The sequence below is a fragment of the Haliotis cracherodii genome, unplaced genomic scaffold (assembly GCF_022045235.1).
Source record: "Haliotis cracherodii isolate W230 unplaced genomic scaffold, xgHalCrac1.p SCAF_3, whole genome shotgun sequence".
NCBI classification, from domain to species: Eukaryota; Metazoa; Mollusca; class Gastropoda; order Lepetellida; family Haliotidae; genus Haliotis; species Haliotis cracherodii.
In genome coordinates, this window is record NW_027266286.1 from 73,392,707 (window position 1) to 73,412,495 (window position 19,789).

Genomic DNA, 19,789 nt, shown 5'->3' on the forward strand with positions numbered 1-19,789 from the left:
TTGCTCGTGTAGGAGGCAATAATATAAATATATACTACAACAACTGCATAAGGTAAGTGGCAATGTGACCCTCCACGATCGCAGGTAGGTATGTGTCGCCGGCCCTCATCTCGGAGAGCAGGTGACAAGCATGACTGCACCCCTGTGATAAGCTCTGTTGTGTGCAGCTCGGCTCGGATGATGAGGCTCAGCTTGCTACTAGCCACACACATGAAAAGCTTGCATAAACAGGCTGGATATAAGTTGTACATGAATCAGTGAAAAAGCAGGCTACATAAATAGCTATACATGTGTGGATGCAGAGAAATCTTACGTGTCGGCTTTGGAGGCGGTGGTCCCTTCAAATGAGCTGGCAAGAGATACACGACATCACACAACGGAACACATTGTACACTGACAACCCTACAGACTACTCTCAACACCACATTATCAAATGTTGAAGTCTATGTTGTTTTCTGAGTATGTACATGGAACACTGAAATCATTTACTACACAAGTTTGTCATCATTTTTCAAAATTGGACTTTTATCACTGCCAACCATTGAAAATTATACCTTGCACAGACCTTTTTTCTAGCATCATGGCCTTCCCAGGAAATCCCCTGACTACTGATGAAAACCCAGCCCTCCTACAATACAGTCCCATCTCTTGATACAACCACCAGTCAATGAGTATAACTATCCTTTCCCTAAAACTCCTACCTGCCCGTGACACCCTTCCTACAATACCCTGTCTCCCCCACTGCCCATGACACCCCACCCATAACAATACCATACCTAGCCAAGACACCCCACCCAACTACAACAGAGCTCGAGATAAGCTGCGTATTTGCGTAAAATACCAGGGTTCACTCTATGGATTTCTGACACGTGCCCTTTACGTGAAAATTTATAATATTCCTGAGGTACACCCACACTTGCCCCAAAAGCACAATGTTAAAATACCCCATTGTATTTGAAAATGTGGGCCTTTTTTGAAAAAACCACACCACCCGAGAATTATCCCTGAAATTAAATAAACTGAAATACGCAGAGGAATAAAAACTATAAAAATGCTACTGAAACAAAAATTGATGCGTATATTACAACTATTAGATAAAAAAAATGGCGTATACTACAACTGTTAGATAAAATGATTGTGTATCAGCTGATTGCAAAATTCACTTGCTGACAGTTACATTTAGAAAAGTTTGTGCAACAAACATACTGGTAGATGACAACTGAAAAGCACATCAATGTACATGTCTTATCTTAAACAGTCGCTGATTGGTGATTAAAAAAATGTGACTACCCTCTAAAAATTGTGGATACCCAATCAAAATAAACCCCCTGGGTAAAATACCCAAATAACCAACAGCTTATCTATAGCTCTGCACAATACCCTGCCCCTCCAAGACATCCCCATCTGTCTATAAAATCCTTCCTACAAAACCCTTCCTTCACATGCCACCCTGCACAGACAAATTTACCTGTGTGGTCTTTGATCTTGTTGCTCGGTGCCTCCGGCTTGTGTTTGCCATCATGTTTCGTGTCATGTTTCTTGGACTCCGTGAGATGGGGGTCAGCAGCAGGGACCCTGTCAGGTAGCTTGGGGTACAGACCAGGCTTGCCTGCCCCGCCCCCACCACCTGGAGGGGCCTTGGGTATGGTCGAGATAGATGGGGGTGGAGGCTTCTTAGGTTTGGGAGCCTGCAGTTACAATAACACGTAATGTACTGTTTGGTAAACATTTCTTAGAAGGTAACGGATGACAAAGTAGATACCAACGTTTCGGTATTGACGGTATCTGTCAAGCGTATACCAAAACGACACTATATATATATACAATGAAGAACATGGTTTATTTCACAACACACTGTTCTGTCATGATGTCATTTCTGGTGATCTGAATATGTACTCACAACTTGATGACATCATATATTCGACGACATTATTTTTGAGAGGGAAGTGTCTAGTAAGTTGTTCCCCATAGATGTAGCTGGGCTACGCAGCTAACCCACGCGTAAAATGTACTTGTCAGACATTACCCAGGTCAGATTCTTTGCAGAGTCATCATGGTTAAAATTTTGGTAAATATTTCTAAAGCTTGTACATTTTATCAACATCCCGAAGGAGGCTGTACATAATGTTGATGACTCATATAAGAAATACATAAACAACTTGTGGCGGTTGTTTATCGAACAATAAATGCGCCCTTCATGGATATTGTCGATGCAGTGTTATATTGTACGATAAACAACTCTCACTTATTGTTTATTTCTTAAATACATACCAGGCATTAACAGCTTATTGTTTCTTTTCGAAGATTGAACTTTATGACTTTACACACTGAAGAATAATAACTGACTTCTACATTGACATACATTATAAAATATGAGTTAGCAGACAACTCAGTGCTCATTGGATTACTAGAAACAACTTACTGAGACTGCCCAAACATAGTCAATGAAGTCACTCCAGTGAGCCCTGGTCCCATTCCCTGCACACAGGCCTTAGTACTTACTTCTTCTGGGATGAGTTCCACAAAATTGTCCGGGAAAACACCAACTTTGCCATTGACCTCTCCCTTCCACCATCCTTCATCCTCAAGTTTGGTGTCAAGCACTGAGATGGTCTCCCCTTCCTTCAAGGACAACTCATCAGGCTGCTCTGCTGTATAGGAGAATCTCACAACGGCTCTGTTCACTGCAAAGACATAAGAACATTTAAGGTCATAGCAATCAGGGCAACCTATTGACAATTTGCCATTGGCATCACACCAGCAACATATCAAGGACATCAGGGCATCACACCAGCAACATATCAAAGATATCAGGGCATCACACCAGCAACATATCAAAGATACCAGGGCATCACACCAGAAACATATCAAAGATACCAGGGCATCACAACAGCAACATATCAAGGACATCAGGGCATCACACCAGCAACATATCAAAGATACCAGGGCATCACACCAGAAACATATCAAAGATATCAGGGCATCACACCAACAACATATCAAAGATATCAGGGCATCACACCAACAACATATCAAAGATATCAGGGCATCACACCGACAACATATCAAAGATACCAGGGCATCACACCAACAACATATCAAAGATACCAGGGCATCACACCAACAACATATCAAAGATATCAGGGCATCACACCAACAACATATCAAAGATATCAGGGCATCACACCAACAACATATCAAAGATATCAGGGCATCACACCAGAAACATATCAAAGATATCAGGGCATCACACCGACAACATATCAAAGATATCAGGGCATCACACCGACAACATATCAAAGATATCAGGGCATCACACCAACAACATATCAAAGATACCAGGGCATCACACCGACAACATATCAAAGATATCAGGGCATCACACCAGAAACATATCAAAGATATCAGGGCATCACACCGACAACATATCAAAGATATCAGGGCATCACACCAACAACATATCAAGGACATCAGGGCATCACACCAGCAACATATCAAAGACATCAGGGCATCACACCAGCAACATATCAAAGATATCAGGGCATCACACCGACAACATATCAAAGATATCAGGGCATCACACCAACAACATATCAAAGATACCAGGGCATCACACCAACAACATATCAAAGATATCAGGGCATCACACCAACAACATATCCAGGACATCAGGGCATCACACCAACAACATATCAAAGATATCAGGGCATCACACCGACAACATATCAAAGATACCAGGGCATCACACCGACAACATATCAAAGATATCAGGGCATCACACCAACAACATATCAAGGACATCAGGGCATCACACCAGCAACATATCAAAGACATCAGGGCATCACACCAGCAACATATCAAAGATATCAGGGCATCAAACCAACAACATATCAAAGATACCAGGGCATCACACCGACAACATATCAAAGATACCAGGGCATCACACCAGAAACATATCAAAGATATCAGGGCATCACACCAGCAACATATCCAGGACATCAGGGCATCAAACCAACAACATATCAAAGATACCAGGGCATCACACCGACAACATATCAAAGATACCAGGGCATCACACCAGAAACATATCAAAGATATCAGGGCATCACACCAGAAACATATCCAGGACATCAGGGCATCACACCAACAACATATCAAAGATATCAGGGCATCACACCAGCAACATATAAAGGATATCAGGCCATCACACCAGCAACATATAAAGGATATCAGGGCATCATAACAGCAACATATCAAGGACATCAGGGCATCACACAAGCAACTTATCAAGGACATCAGGGCATCACATCAGAAACATATCAAGGATATCAGGGCATCACACCAGAAACATATAAAGGATATCAGGGCATCACACCAGCAACATATAAAGGATATCAGGGCATCACACCAGCAACATATCAAGGACATCAGGGCATCATAACAGCAACATATCAAGGACATCAGGGCATCACACCAGCAACTTATCAAGGACATCAGGGCACCACACCAGCAACATATCAAGGACATCAGGGCATCACACCAGAAACATATCAAGGACATTCGGGTGTCACACCAACAACATATCAAGGACATCAGGGCATCACACCAGAAACATATCAAGGACATCAGGGCATCACACCAGCAACATATCAAGGACATCAGGGCGTCACACCAGCAACATATCAAGGACATCAGGGCGTCATACTAGCAACATATCAAATATATCAGGGCACCACACCAGCAACATATCAAGGACATCAGGGCATCACACCAGAAACATATCAAGGACATCAGGGCATCACACCAGCAACATATCAAGGACATCAGGGCATCACACCAGAAACATATCAAGGACATCAGGGCATCACACCAGCAACATATCAAGGACATCAGGGCGTCACACCAGCAACATATCAAGGACATCAGGGCGTCATACTAGCAACATATCAAGGATATCAGGGCATCACACCAGCAACATATCACACACAACGTATTGGTAACAACAACACATTTTTGGCAACATATTAGTCCGATCCTAATGACAAGTCCTGCTGTCACACTACCTTTTTTCTCTCTCTTGACCACCTCAGTCGTGATGGGTATGGGATCAGCTACAGGGGCCTTGGTGGGCTCAGGAAGGGGTGGCCGGACTGGTTCCAGGGGCGGAGGTCGGGCTGGCTCATGGGGTGGTGGTTTAGGTAGCTCCTGAAGATGTTGATGAATATTGAGTGATCAACCATAGTTTACAAAGCTAGAAAAGTGTTTATATGATATATATATATATATATATATATATATATATATATATATATATATATATATGGTGTATATATATATATGTTAAAATGTCTATAACAACCTTGAATTCCTAATATATATATATATATATATATATATATATATTTATGACAGTTAAAATGTCTATAACAACTTTGAATGCCTAAGTTGTCAACTCGACACACTCTTTCCAATGGTGTAATGAAAAAGTGTTACAAACACCAAGGCACAAGAATTGTCATGTTTGTAAAAAGACAGGGTTTAATAACACATGAGCTGAACAAGTTTCATAATGTAATGAAAGTATAGAATCAGATTGTGTTTCTGTGACCTTCACCTTTACATCAGCGTGCTTCTTCGCCTCCACGGGAGGTGCTTCTTTGTTTTTGGGAGCAGAGCGGAGTTTGATTGGGCCGCCTTGGAAGATGTTCCCCAGGCCAATACCGATCACCTTCTTTCCCTTTATCTCGTGCACACTGCCAGATGACTCATCACCAGAACCTGACACAGAACAGCAAATGGGGAACATCACATCACCCATGGGACATCCAAACATCTACAGAGCATGTCAGAGTATCACTAACACAGAACATTATACATCATATCCCCCAAATAACATCGAAATATTTCATCATAGTATCACAATATCACCACTCTAGGGCTGGGACATGTCCAAATCTGCTATGCGGGTACCCGACCCCTATTACCCGACCCTACCCGGGTACCCACTTAAAGCGAAGGGTACAAAATGTCCGATTGGAAATAGTTTGACCATCGCCCTGGAAAAATGTACCCAAGTACCCAAGTTACCCGTCCCAGCCCTACACCACACGCACATGACATGGCATCAGACAATATACACACATCACCTCGTATCAAACAGGGACACAGTTGTATCCCATGGGGAACATCATGATATCATCTACACAGATCAGGCCTGAGGTTTCAGTCCACATCTTGTTCTACATCAAGAATCAACTCACCAATCCCACTTGGTTTGTCCGGGACATCTGGTTGTCCTGCATCCTCTGGCTGTTCCTCACACATCTCCACAAAGTTGGATGGGAACACACCACTGGGGCCATTGTTGCTGCCCTCCCACCATCCATCCTCAACCTACAGGGACACAATCGATCAGCTTAAGTCTGCCATTACTATTGTTTACCAGGGTGCAGTTGTACAAAACTACCTTAGCGCTACAACTGTCATAAGTCTATGTTAAGGTATGGGAGTTATGATCATCTTAGCGCTAAGATCGCTTTGTACAATGACACCCAGCCATCTGGCATTATCATCTTGTCAATCACTAAGAATGAGTTTTCCATGTGGTGCCAATGTGAGAGATCAAAACCCAGGTTTTCTGTTATACAAGCCCTGTAACCAGAGCTAACCAATTCCCGGGAAATCGGAGTGAGAATTTTTACCTCCTGTAGAACAATGTAGAAAGCAAGGTCAATTCTACCTCGCATACAAAGACAGTCTTACTTCCCGTACAAAGTCAATCCTACCTCTCGTGCAAAGTCAATCCTACCTCAGTAGAAAGTAAATCCTACCTCCTGTACAAAGTCAATCCTACCTCCCGTACAAAGTCAATCCTACCTCCCGTACAAAGTCAATCCTACTTTCCGTACAAAGTCAATCCTACTTTCCATACAAAGTCAATCCTACTTCCTGTAAGTAATTCTTACCTCTCGTATGAAGTCAATGATTTCTCCCTCCTTGAGCTGCAGCTCATCTTCATTCTCCGGTGTGTAGTCAAACATAACCTTGCATTTCTTTTTCTTATCTGAAGAGGAATACATGGACTACAATGTTGTGTATATTTACAAGATGGATGGTAATAAAACAAACAGGTCAAGGCCAAAGACAGATGAACTCAGCCAAGATGGAATATTAACACTTGATTGCAGAGGACCCAGATAGGTTCCGAAGATGAAGCATATTAGCAATATGTGTCAAAAACTCGTACAAACCTGTAGAGGTTATGGATGCTCTGATCAAATCAGTGTGTCAAGATTTTCTTGAGCAAGGAAAATGCAATAAGTGCCCCAAGGAGGATTTAATCTGAAAGAGAATCTTGAGTCTACTACTACTAGCCTGAATCTGTCACATTATTTTCAGTAGTGAGTGAGTGAGTGAGCTTTTAGCAATATTCCAGCAATATCACGGCAGGGGACACCAGAAATGGGCTTCACACAATGTACCCATGTCGGGAATCGAACCCAGGTCTTGGGTGTTACGAGCGAACGCTTTAACCACTAGGCTAAACCTACAATAACACCTGGATCCATTCCCATGGTCCTTTGATTTTAAGTTACCTGCCCTTGATTTTCATTAGTCAGTATGATTTGTTACACTCCTCAGTGTAACGGTTGAATCAGAATGTGTTTTAGAACCCAACTGTAAAGCTGAGTTGGCGACATTTCAATACCATGACGGTCAGTCCCATTGATTCTCGATAGACTTTGAGAGAAGTTCAAAATTTAGAATCAGACTGACATGCAAAAGAAAGCACCAAAAAATCTTTTGATGGAAAGGATGTCTTCATGTCAGGCCTCAAAGTTGCGACTAAAACGGTTGCCAATGTCCACCTTAATTTCAATTTGTCTATTGTCTAAAATTCAGAGCTAGCCAAAATGACTACCTTGAAAAATATCTTGTGGCGACTAAATTCTATTGCTTCACATTTGAAGACACAAAAATAAATAACAGCTGATTGTGGAAAAAATGTCTGCTAATAATTGTACTCGTGTATAACAATAGTCATCAATGAACAGAAATACAGTAAACTACGGTTATAACGAACACGCTTATAACGAACTGACGGATATAACGAACTTACTTTTTTGGTCTCGACTATTTGCTGTAGTTATACTGTATATATATATGCTTACAACAAGCTATGGTTATAACAAACTAAAATTGGTAGTCCCTTTGAGTTTGTTATAACCATAGTTTACTGTACATAAATATTAATGTAATTGGTATTTTATTTCAGTTGACAGTGCTCAATCTAGTAACATAAATTGCATCATTGTTTGAGTCACAAATACCAAAAATCAAGTAAAGTTTCCACTAATAAACAATTCCAACACTAGTGCTATGACTTGTACTTATAATAATAGTTATTTGATTAAAGATAATTTCAATCCTTTTGGCTACCTACAATATTGGCTTGACTTCTTGATTTTACCACTGGCTACTTCGGAAAAAAATACTTGTAGCCATACGGCTACTTGGTGAAAATTTAAACTTTGAGGCCTACATGTCAATTAAAACTGGCAGTGGAATGGGTTTCTTGGCATTAAGAGTTACCTCCCTTACCTATTTCCTTTTTCATTATCTGTACATTTGACTGGTTGGTAAAATGTTAAGAAAATTCAAGGACAGGGAAGCACGGGATTGGATCCAGGGGTAAGTGTAGGTGTAAGCCCGAGACATATAGAGGATAGAGTGACATATGAGTATTTTCAGTCAGGTATTGAAATGAGAATCAGAGAAGTCAAATGAGCACTACTCCAAGCATGAAATTTGTGCAAACCTTGCCAGTGCCTAATTCTGAAGCAACATTTTGGGGCTTAAAAATGTGCAGTCATAGTAATGGTTAGTCAGACACAAATTTGAAGTATTTTTAATGTAGACATTAATATTAGGTTGCATGTTTCAATACCAGGCTGCACTTGAGCATGTCTTATAAAGCTAAATTGAGTCCTGTGACTGTCGATAAGTGTGGATACTTCCATGTCATGAGTGAATAGGGTTTTACGTTGCTTTTAGCAATATTACAGCAATATCATGTCGGGGGACAGCACAAACGGGCTTCACACATTGTACCCATGTCGAGATTTGAACCCGGGTCTTCGGCGTCACGAGCGAACGCTTTAACCACTAGGTTACCTGACTGCCCCTCCATGTCGTGAACAGTAGAAGCTGACAGCAGTAGGCTATATCTGTACATATCACATCAAGTACTGCCAACAATGTGACAATGTTCTGTAAACCATATATGTAACTGAAGCATCAAGCATTGAGTGAGTACTGTGCTTACAATCAACACGCCAGCAGATCAAGAGTGGGCTTCTCACATTGTACCCATGTTGGGAATCAAACCCAGGCCTCCAGCATTACCAACTAGGCTACCCAGACACGTCATTGCTGTACTTGTTTAAACTTCCAGAAAGTTGGAAGCGTAAATGCAGAAACTGTCAAAATGCAATATCGTCTGAGTGAGTGAGTGAGTGAGTATGGTTTTACACCGCTTTTAGTAATATTCCAGCAATATCACTGCGGGGGACACCAGAAAGGGGCTTCACACATTGTACCCATGTCGGGAATCGAAGACGGGTCTTTGGTAATGCAGAGCGACCGCTCTAACCACTAGGCTACCCGACCCTCCCTCGTCTGAAGGAGGTATGTACACTGTGAGTAGAGAGTCCTACATACAGACCACTCTACACTTTAAAGAGAATGAGTTGAAAGCTTCTTTTTGAAGATATTAATGATTATTCCAAACCTTTCTTTTTCGGTGGTAGTGGTCCAAGAGGCATGTTGTCTTTAAATTTGCTGGCTAATTCTCGAACGGACTTGCGCTCTGGAGCTTCCTTCTTCCCAATACCTGGAGATTTTCCTTTGTCGTCTTGTTTCAGCACCTGAAATAACAAACCATTCCTCAATATGTTCAATTTGAAAGAAATTCCCCAAATTTACATGTGTTCACATTTAAAACAATGGAACCCTATCACCTTGTACTGTAGTACCACTGAAAAAATGCTCCAGAAGATGCACCTTTTGCCATCCCCCATTCCCTTCCCATCTTGCATAGAATGTCAAGTTTTTTTTGCAGAGCCCAAAGTTAATAAATACAGCCACAGGCGCTGCAGCTCCCCTAAGTCAACAGTTTAAAATTTCAACAAAGAGAGATAATTATAAAAAAAGTTGTGTCAGCAATGATATTCAAATAGTTTCTGCACAATTACTGAGGACTGAAAACTTACACTGAAATCTACTAACAGACCTCAAGGTAACTTTTTGAGCAATTGAGTTTTTACTCTAGGATTTCAATTTTAATTGGGTTATTACATTTTTCATTGGGTGACCAATATTTGTTCACTCATCTATTCATCACTCTATTGTTTTTTTCCCAAAATGGGTGAACATTTTAAGATTTACAAAAAATGAAAATGAAAAGATGTACATGACAGTTCTAAATAAATAGGATGGTCTCGGAAAGTAAATTATCTCGTAATTGTGATAACGATGCTTAAGATAGTAAAATAGCTCGTACGCAAATATGATGCTGTACATGCTGTAGCTCTGTACTAATTTGAACAACTTGTGAAGTCATTTAAGGAGAAACATGTCAAAGTTCAGCTTCTGCAGACGTCTTTGAGAGCATTTACCAACATAGTCAAAACAAAGTCAAAATTAAAAAGAATCACTAAACAAAATGAAACATACATGTTGCCCTTTTAGGTAAGTATTAACTACACATGTAGAAAATTTCATTCCATTTTGAAAAAATATGGCCTTGGTGGTCATAGTGAAAAATGGATTTACACCTGTAGAACAGATTCAGGGGTCATCAGGGGTCATCATTGGTGGAAATAAGCATGTGAAGTTTAGCAAACTGGCCACAACATAAGCTGGCTTGAATTTCAGCCGGGTGGGCTACAAACTGCTTTGAGAACATAACCATCTTGCCAAACAACTCACTCTCATCCTTTCCATGGTCTAGCCCTACCTTCACAAAGTTCTCTGGGAACATCCCCTTCTTGCCATTGAGCTCCCCCTCCCACCAGCCACCATCACTTTGTATGACATTTTTGATGATATCTCCGATCTTCAAGGACAGTTCATCTTCCTGCTCAGCCTCATAGGCAAAGTCCACCACAGCGTCAACTGCAAGAACATAAAGATTTATAGTAGTGGATAGATGTGTAATCCGATTCTGAATTCCTCCACAGCATCAACTGCAAGAACATAAAGATTTATAGTAGTGGATAGATGTGTAATCCGATTCCGAATTCCTCCACAGCATCGACTGCAAGGACACAAAAACAGATGTAAAGATGTCATCTGACCCTGAACTCCACCACCCTGTCCACTGTGCAAGGAATCAGTGTAACTACGATCACGGACAAGGTGCGTAAATGTATTAGTAATTCACACTCAAACTTATTCAGAACCTAATGTCCAGTCATGATGCAGTCACTATCTCAAACAAAATTGGTGGTTGCCATATTGAACAATTAGCATTTTTAACATGTTTAAACCAGCAGAGATTTCAAATTTTCGAAACTAAAAAGTATATTTTGTTGTATCTGAATAAGCAATTTTTTACGTTCAGTGCTAATGGTAAGATGAATGCAGGGTTCATATATTAACATAAGGCCGCTAGTCGAAGACTCAAAGTTCAAGAAGGACAAGTGACATTTTTGCTGATCAGTGAACATGGTGAAATTCAAAATTAATTTGCAGCCCTGTGGACATGGTGGCCAGACAAATGACCAACAGAGCCCAACTATATATGCTTGCTTTAAGTTTAATCATTGCTAATCATGCCAAGGTGAACTGCAATCTTGGTTGTGCAAGTACCAAATATAACGATTTGAAGACACTTATTAGTGGAAAGCAGGCAGATTAATGGAGGGAAGGATGAATGGAGGATGACAAAAATGAAATCTCTGTGAAGGTGAACTCTTGCATGTATCATCTGTATAGTGAGCACATGGTTAACAAACATTATCATTATTTAAAATCACTTATAACATCAGATTTTACAGAATGATGATCGATGATGAGCTTAAATCTAATTTTCAACGGAAAGAAATCTTTAGTTAAGAGTTCATCAACATTATAAATGTGTTCATGTTGTTACCATGGCTAATATATTCATCCTGTTCAGGTTTCTGTTCCTGTTTAGCAATATGAAACATGCACCAAATGACCAATGTAACATTTTATTGAAAACTGCAGCCTAATTTGTATCTCTACATGCACCATGTGCATATCAAAGTCTTTCAAATTTGTGCCTTAATACACCCAAGCATGTCCACACAACATCAATCCTTGAACACATGTGTAAACGCTGTATATACCATAACACATCAATAATCCCTGTGTTATGTGCAATTTGTCAAGTTTCGGGGGGCCTGACGTCGAACCATGGGCACTTCACAATTAAGTGCATGTTTCAAATTTGATAAATTTATGGGACAAAAGTGCAACCTGGTTATGTCTGATGCAAGTAGGTTTTCATGACAACATGCACCTGGTGCAAGTTAAAGTTTCTCAAATTGAGACTTGCCGTTCAGTATATGTCAGTAATATCATCCAGACACTTGACAACAAACTAAGGGACAAATCATGGCAATCTCACTATTGTATAAGTTCAGTAAGCCTTCCCTACATGCATATCTCATAATTTTATCAGGATTATTATCAAAGATAAGCACAAAAGAATATTATGTTTTCAATTCAAGGACAAGGAACTGAGGTGGGTGGTGTGAAATGCACTGTAATGTTGCATTCATGATATGTGTGTGCGAGTATGCAGAGTATTGATAGTCTTCATAACCTTTGTGAAGTTTACAAGGTATAAAGCTATAACATGGGACAAAAGGCTGATCACATGACCACAGAATTGACATACAAAAGCGCATGAACGATACATTTGGACATTCACGCATTTTTCACCAGACTGTTAATTCTTCAAGTGTCCTTAACACTGATGGACACAGCCTCATTCCTGGGCAAACCCTTGGAAATTCCCCAGTACAAATATGTACAGTGTTGTTTCTGACCACTTAGACACTCTAAACTTGAGCTTAGTGTTTTTGAAAACATTGGAAAAAGTAATTGACTGCATGCACATGATAAAAGATCCTTGCTAGTGGACAAATCATAGAAATACATACCTGATCTATGTCGATCTGTACCTAGACAGACAGTGACACCCATCAACATTCTACAGCAATCTATGAATTTACTTCAGTACCTATTCGACACATCTTCATAATCACCTTTGAATGATTGGCCAACTGATCAATAATGACACATCTTCACAGGTTCACTGACAACTTCCGAAATCTCCCGTCACGTTGACTGAGTCAGACATTCTGATTTCCTGTGCTTGAATTAAGATCTATTATGACGCAGTGTCACCTAGTCACTGTGACTGACTTACACAGGCATTTCACATCTGATATTATTTAATCTATCTGTTGCAACTAACTACAAAAAAACATTCTTAGGAGCAATTTTAGCATACATTTTCTCATATCATCTCTTGTTTTGACAACTATTGTCATTTGGATACAGATGGTTTATTGCAAGTGTAAACATGAAGTCTCTCATAGTAAATATGGTAAATAAAACTCTGTATACATCCTTCGGTGTACAAAATAGGGATTTAAACTTTAAACAACTGACTTTCACTTTGTGTGAGTTCATGGGGGGTATGAAGTTCCTAGATTGTGGGCCAACATTGTATGAATATCATCGTTAGCTCTGACGATCATGCAGTTTGGCCCTCACTCAAATGAACTTGGATGTCAAAGTCATTTCTTAATCAACATCATCTATATCATAACATGCCAGTAAAGATGTAAAAAGTGACCTCTATATAGCCAGATTTAATTACCTGACATTGACAAGGATTGAGCCTTTTCAAAGTGCTTGTTTGGCCAAACTTTATTCTTTTGACCAGAAAACCAATCAATCCAAATATAATTGGCTACTTACTCCTTCACCTGATGAAGGAGTAAATATATATTACTCCAAAACGTGGTGTTCCTCATGATATAGAAGTTGACATCAATAAATTCTCTTCCTTATCAGCATGATCAATATTTTGTTATATATTTCCTTATTTGTCTTTCATATCACTTACACTATATTTGTGTTGCTAAACGTTCCCCATAAATTTCTGTTACCATCATCACTATGAAAAAAGGGACAGGGCAATATAGTATCACCCTGTCTGCATCCACCATCATTTGTGAGGAAAGATGACATGGGACCATTTTGGATCCCACAATGTTATTGATCATAATGATTAACATGTGAAGACCAAAACTATACCAATAACATATTTAAGAATTGTTTTGCTAATTCATTATGTAAATCTATAAGCATGTTGCAAATTGTAGACCTACCTGAGACAATATCAGTTTTTTATCATGTATTAAGGTACTAAGTGTTGATTTTACCCTTGTACGAAGACAGGTATACCATAAATACAGGATTTGTTTGTTTGTTTGTTTGTTGTTGAAAGCCACACTCAGATTCCAGCTATATGATGGCAGTCTGTAAATAATCGAGTCTGGACCAGACAATCCAGTGATTGACATGTGCATTGATCTACCAATTGGGATTCGATGACATGCATCAACCAAGTCAGCAAGCACGACCACCCAATCCCGTTAGTCGCCTCTTACGACAAGCATTGTCGACTTTTAAAGCAAGCATGGGTTGCTGAAGACCTATTCTACCCCGCATCTGCACGGGTCCCATGTATACAGGAACGTAAGTTAATCTTATCAATGTTTATAAACACAAGGAACATGATGAAAGTATGTGGGAGAATATTGTTCAGCCACACAAGAACAATTGAGTGAGTGAGTGAGTGAGTGTAAAAGTGAAAGCATGAACTATTGAAGATGATACACTATTAGCCAAATCTCAATTTCCCATCTTCATTTCCTGATTCCTGACTCAACTTGTGGCATTAAGAACCAAATAAACATGAAATGGATGCTCTCTAATCATGCAAATCCGGATGAAATTTTCACACACACTTGAACATCTGCTCAGCTGTTCTGCTTATCATGGGGTATTGCATGAATAAGTGTAAAAATGTAAGCTGGTTGATCTAACCTGTCGTATTTGAATATGCCTTATATGGCATTTAATGTCACTGACATCATGGCCACCGACATCGCAAACAGTGATTACAATGAGATAATATGGCAAGTTGGAGACATGGAGACACTATTATCACTTAATCATTCAATCTTGTTTATTTATTCTTATCATAAAAAATAAGATAAACACCAGAATTAGTGTCCGTTTGGCTCTAAAGGAGAACGATGAATAGCAAAACAGCTCAAAATCGGGAATAGTCTATAAAATGGCAATTTGGTACACAGGAATGAATACCCTGTACCCAATAATATCTGATGTTTGTTATATTTATTCCCATCATTGGAAAAAGGTGTTTTAGAAACTACCATGTTTGTATGTGTACAAGTTGACATCTTGAATGGAGGGGGTACAGCGGTAGGAGGAACAGCGCAAACATGCACTGCACATGCTACATAAAATATGTCGTTGTTGACTGACAAGATGTGCTGCACAGTTGATGTGAAACAGTTGATTTTTAAGGTGTAGGACTTCTTTCAATGTGAAGCACGAAGAGGAAAACCATTCTATGCTATTAATAAATACCTGAAACGAGCTCCTAAAGCTCTCAGTATGTCTCCTAACAAGCTGAAAGATGTTGTCCGTCAACAGGACTCTAACAATCAGCTGAAGCAGGTGAGGAAAACATCAAAAGTGTTGGTAAATTAAACAGTTTTTAGAAAAATCAAGCCAAACATGCAATTGTTAAACTGCATTCAGAAAATAAGTACATGTCACTAAGACTCTTGAAGAAATACCTTGACACCAAACATGATTTGATTGTTTCAAAAAATACAAGCTGCGGCAACTTTTGCAAACATCTGGATACAGATATCTTCAAACCATCAAGTAGAAATGTGAGGAAGGATATGAGCCGGTTTTCCTAGATGAGACGTTGGTAAATGCCTCTCACACAGCCAGCAGTCAGTGGGTACTCAGTGGGGACTGTAAAGAATCCGGGAGAAAGTTACCAATTGGAAAAGGTGAAAGACATATCGTTCTCCATGCTGGCTGTACTAGTCAGGATTTTCTCTCAGGCTGTGACCTCGTCTTTTGAGACCAAAGACAACAGGGATGACCCAGTACCACAGAGAAATGAACGTCAAGGTATTTCTGCAGTGTATGAAAAGTAAATTGGTCCCTGCTTTGCATGCCAAGTCACTTATTATCATGGACAATGCACCATATCACAGACAGCAAAGGCTCCAATGTCTAATTGCCTTAAAGGAGATATGGTGACATGGCTGCAACAGATGAATATGACCTTTCCTTCCAGGGCTACAAAAGAACAACACCTTATGAAGTAATCAAATCTAACAAACCTGAGTCCGTGTTTATGGTTGACAATAACATCAAAGGTCAAGGTGACGCCATTTTACGACTTCCCTCTTACCACTATGATCTGAGTTGATATGGGGAATCGTCAAAGGTGACGTTGAACGATTGAACACAATGTTTCAATTGCAGGATGTTCAAAAATTAGTAAATGAATCCCCTGGTCAGGTAACAGTGGAGACATGGCAGCGTTGCGTTACCAAAGTCGTCAACGAGATAGAGTCTAGATACTGGTCATGTGATGGACTTCAGCAAGCAACAGTCCCACCAATAGTTGTGACCATAGGCAGTGACACAAACAATTCTGACGATGAGGGCTGTGACATGAGTCCGATTGCGATTAATTTATCATGAGACAACCCCTTATATGCTGTTATTCCCTGTACCATTGGGTAACACGTCCTGTGACTGTCGATAAGTGTGGATACTTCCATGTCATGACTGAGTATGATTTTACGCCACTTTTAGCAATATTCAAGCAATATCACACTTGGGGACACTAGAAATGGGCTCCACACATTGTACGCAAGTCAGGAATTCAACCCGGATCTACGGCATGACGAGTGAACGTTTAAACCACTAGACTACCTGACCGCCCCCAGTGTCCAAGACTAGTAAATTGGAACCGTTATTTTGATCTGGTGTTGACATGGATTACAATTAGTCCGAGTCCATTGGTCACATAGTCCACTATAGTAATATATTTATATCATCAGCTGATTATCATGCCAGTACACAGCTAAGACAAAGCATGACCATGATGACTGCCACTGCTAGATAAACTACCAGCATGGCCAACAGTAACAACTGTGCACAAACACATGCTAATGTTCCTCTTGACAACGAAAATAGTGTTTGTTTGTTTGTGTTTGTTTGTTGTGATACAAGGAAAACCTAATCTTACAGTACAAGATTGTACTCACAAGTACAAAGTTTGGGCAAAATATATATGATATAGCTATATGTTAAAAGGCTAACCTTATCTCAGGTTTGGGCGGTCGGATAGCCTAGTGGTTAAAGCGTTCGCTCATCACGCCGAAGACCCAGGTTCGATTCCCACATGGGTACAATGTGTGAAGCCCATTTCTGGTGTCCCCGCCGTGATATTGCTGGAATATTGCTAAAAGCGGTGTTAAACCATACTCACTCACTCACTCACTATCTCAGGTTTAACGCCGCACTCAGCAATATTCCGGCTATATGACGGCAGGCTGTAAATAACTGGACCAGAGACTACAGTGATTGACATCAAGAGCATCGATCCACGCAACTGGGATACAATGACATGAATCAACCAAGTCTGACCACCCGATCCCGTTAGTTGCCTCTTGTGAATAGTGGCAGACATGAAGCATAGGTACAGGCATGTTAACAAAATTAATGGCTGTGGGTGTCAAGTGTAATAAATTCAGTAACAATAGCAATAACAGTCAGGGTGACCCCTGGTCTTGTTTACGTTGCTTTTCTATTCCTATAACTCTGTGTAGGAAGTCAATTTGGCCTGTTTTTTGCATTTTATCCCTTTTTGTTATCAAAGAATTATAAACTGTGTTTGTATTAATGTACTTTTGAAAAATAAATAACAGTAATCTTGCAAATATCATGCAAAAAAAGAAGGGTCATTTTATCTGGTAACTGCAAACTTTGTATGTTGAATTTTGTCATAAAACTTACATCATTAGAATCGCTATTGCTTAAGGAACACTGTAACATGTTTTCTTTCTCGACTATTTTCGCCAACTTCCATGCGTAATGTGGTTGTGAAAAAAAAGATCAGAAGCAGGAAAATTGTGTTGAAATTGGTAGTCAAGTCACCCGTGTGCGTTCATGGGAGGTAACTGAGAGCGGCTTATTTACCATCAGCTGCCAAGGACAAGTGGCAATAAAACACAAACCAATAAGGATATCTTTATTATAAAGCGTAATACAATGTTTTATCATATAATGGCTAGGTTTCTCGGGAGGATAAAGCAAACGGATAAAAACGATATCCGTTGGGGTCATATGTGGATAGAGATGCAAATATGAAAGGTCAAGTAGGGACTACTTTCACTGCTTATGATGTCTCATAGACTAGGGTTAGAGTAGCTTCCCTTTGACAAAGAGCAGTTACTCTAGCAGACAGACCGATCGATTCCCGCGAAAGGCAATTAAAAACAATTGTTGTTTTGCGTATATGTTGCTTCGCCACTGTATAAGAAACAGATTTCAGTTGGAACTATATTGGCTACTGTCACTGTCCGACTGACACATCACTTACCCTGTGACGTAAAAAATATAAATGCGCGCATTCCATGAAAACTCGCAATGTTTCGGTAATGTTTTTGAAAGAGGGAAAGCAATTTTGAAGCACAGAATTAAAGAATGACATTTTATCATAAAGAGGTTATCACGCTTGTGTGTTTGGGGATGGTAAATATCCTGTATTAGGAATAAACACTATGTATTTAGCTCGCCAAGGCTCGCTAAATACAATGTTTATTCCTAATGCTGGATATTTACCATCCCCAAACACACTCTCGTGATAACCTCTATGTCTTCAACCATGAAGAAGTTGGAGAGAGGAAGTTGGGGAAATAGTGATATACATGACAAAGGCAACTTTGTAAATATTGCACAATATCAACAATGTCAGCTTGCAACAAACAAATACTAGGATACTTCACTGGACCCCTGTAACATGTACAAGTTTACAAAGACGCTAAGCAAGTCTATGCTGCACTATCTCGGGGAGGTTGATGGTACTCACCATGACAGTAGTCTACTCTAGAGTGAGTCTGTTTCAATGATATCAGTGAGTGCCACAGTACTTAAAGCCTGCGTCAGCTACCGCTATAAATTATATCATGTGATACTTGAAGTAGATGCCTTAGTCAGCAACATTATAGCTGTATCACAATGTTACTTTACAGATGGATCAGCCACATCAGCCTGATCACACTGGTGCACTAGGCAAAGGCTAAAGCCTCAATCAGCTGAGTTTATTTAGTTGCTCTCAAAGGCCAATATTCAGCCAAGGCCTATCAGTGAGTGAGTGAGTGAGTTGGGTTTAACGCCGCTTTTAACAATATTCCAGTTATATGCGGCGTGTCAGCTTAATGTGGGAGGAAAGACCGAAGTGATGCAGGTCTCAGACATTTCCGTGAAACCCACGAGCACGGGTATGGTGCTGACAAACCTAGAAACATAATCAGGGCGAACCTGGATTCGAACCCACAATCATAGGTTTCTGGCGTGCCCAAGGGACGCAACTCTGCACAGTGAATAGCGGCACCTT

General features: G+C 40.1%; 1 protein-coding gene across 6 annotated transcripts in view; it reads right to left on the bottom strand.

The window, feature by feature from the left end:
* Positions 1-19,789, bottom strand: part of LOC139475765 (SH3 domain-containing kinase-binding protein 1-like) — a 39,569-nt gene that overhangs the window by 12,597 nt on the left and 7,183 nt on the right. For 4 of the 6 annotated variants that reach the window (XM_071258966.1, XM_071258967.1, XM_071258968.1 and 1 more), the window contains exons 2-10: positions 11,018-11,175; positions 9,791-9,926; positions 6,966-7,063; positions 6,261-6,393; positions 5,615-5,778; positions 5,064-5,205; positions 2,503-2,684; positions 1,469-1,688; positions 314-349 (exon numbers count right to left, since the gene is read on the bottom strand). In XM_071258966.1, coding sequence (XP_071115067.1) covers positions 314-349; positions 1,469-1,688; positions 2,503-2,684; positions 5,064-5,205; positions 5,615-5,778; positions 6,261-6,393; positions 6,966-7,063; positions 9,791-9,926; positions 11,018-11,175 — 1,269 coding nt within the window. The remainder of the gene's footprint in view (positions 1-313; positions 350-1,468; positions 1,689-2,502; positions 2,685-5,063; positions 5,206-5,614; positions 5,779-6,260; positions 6,394-6,965; positions 7,064-9,790; positions 9,927-11,017; positions 11,176-19,789) is intronic. The other 2 variants (XM_071258969.1, XM_071258972.1) reach the window with 1 other exon arrangement.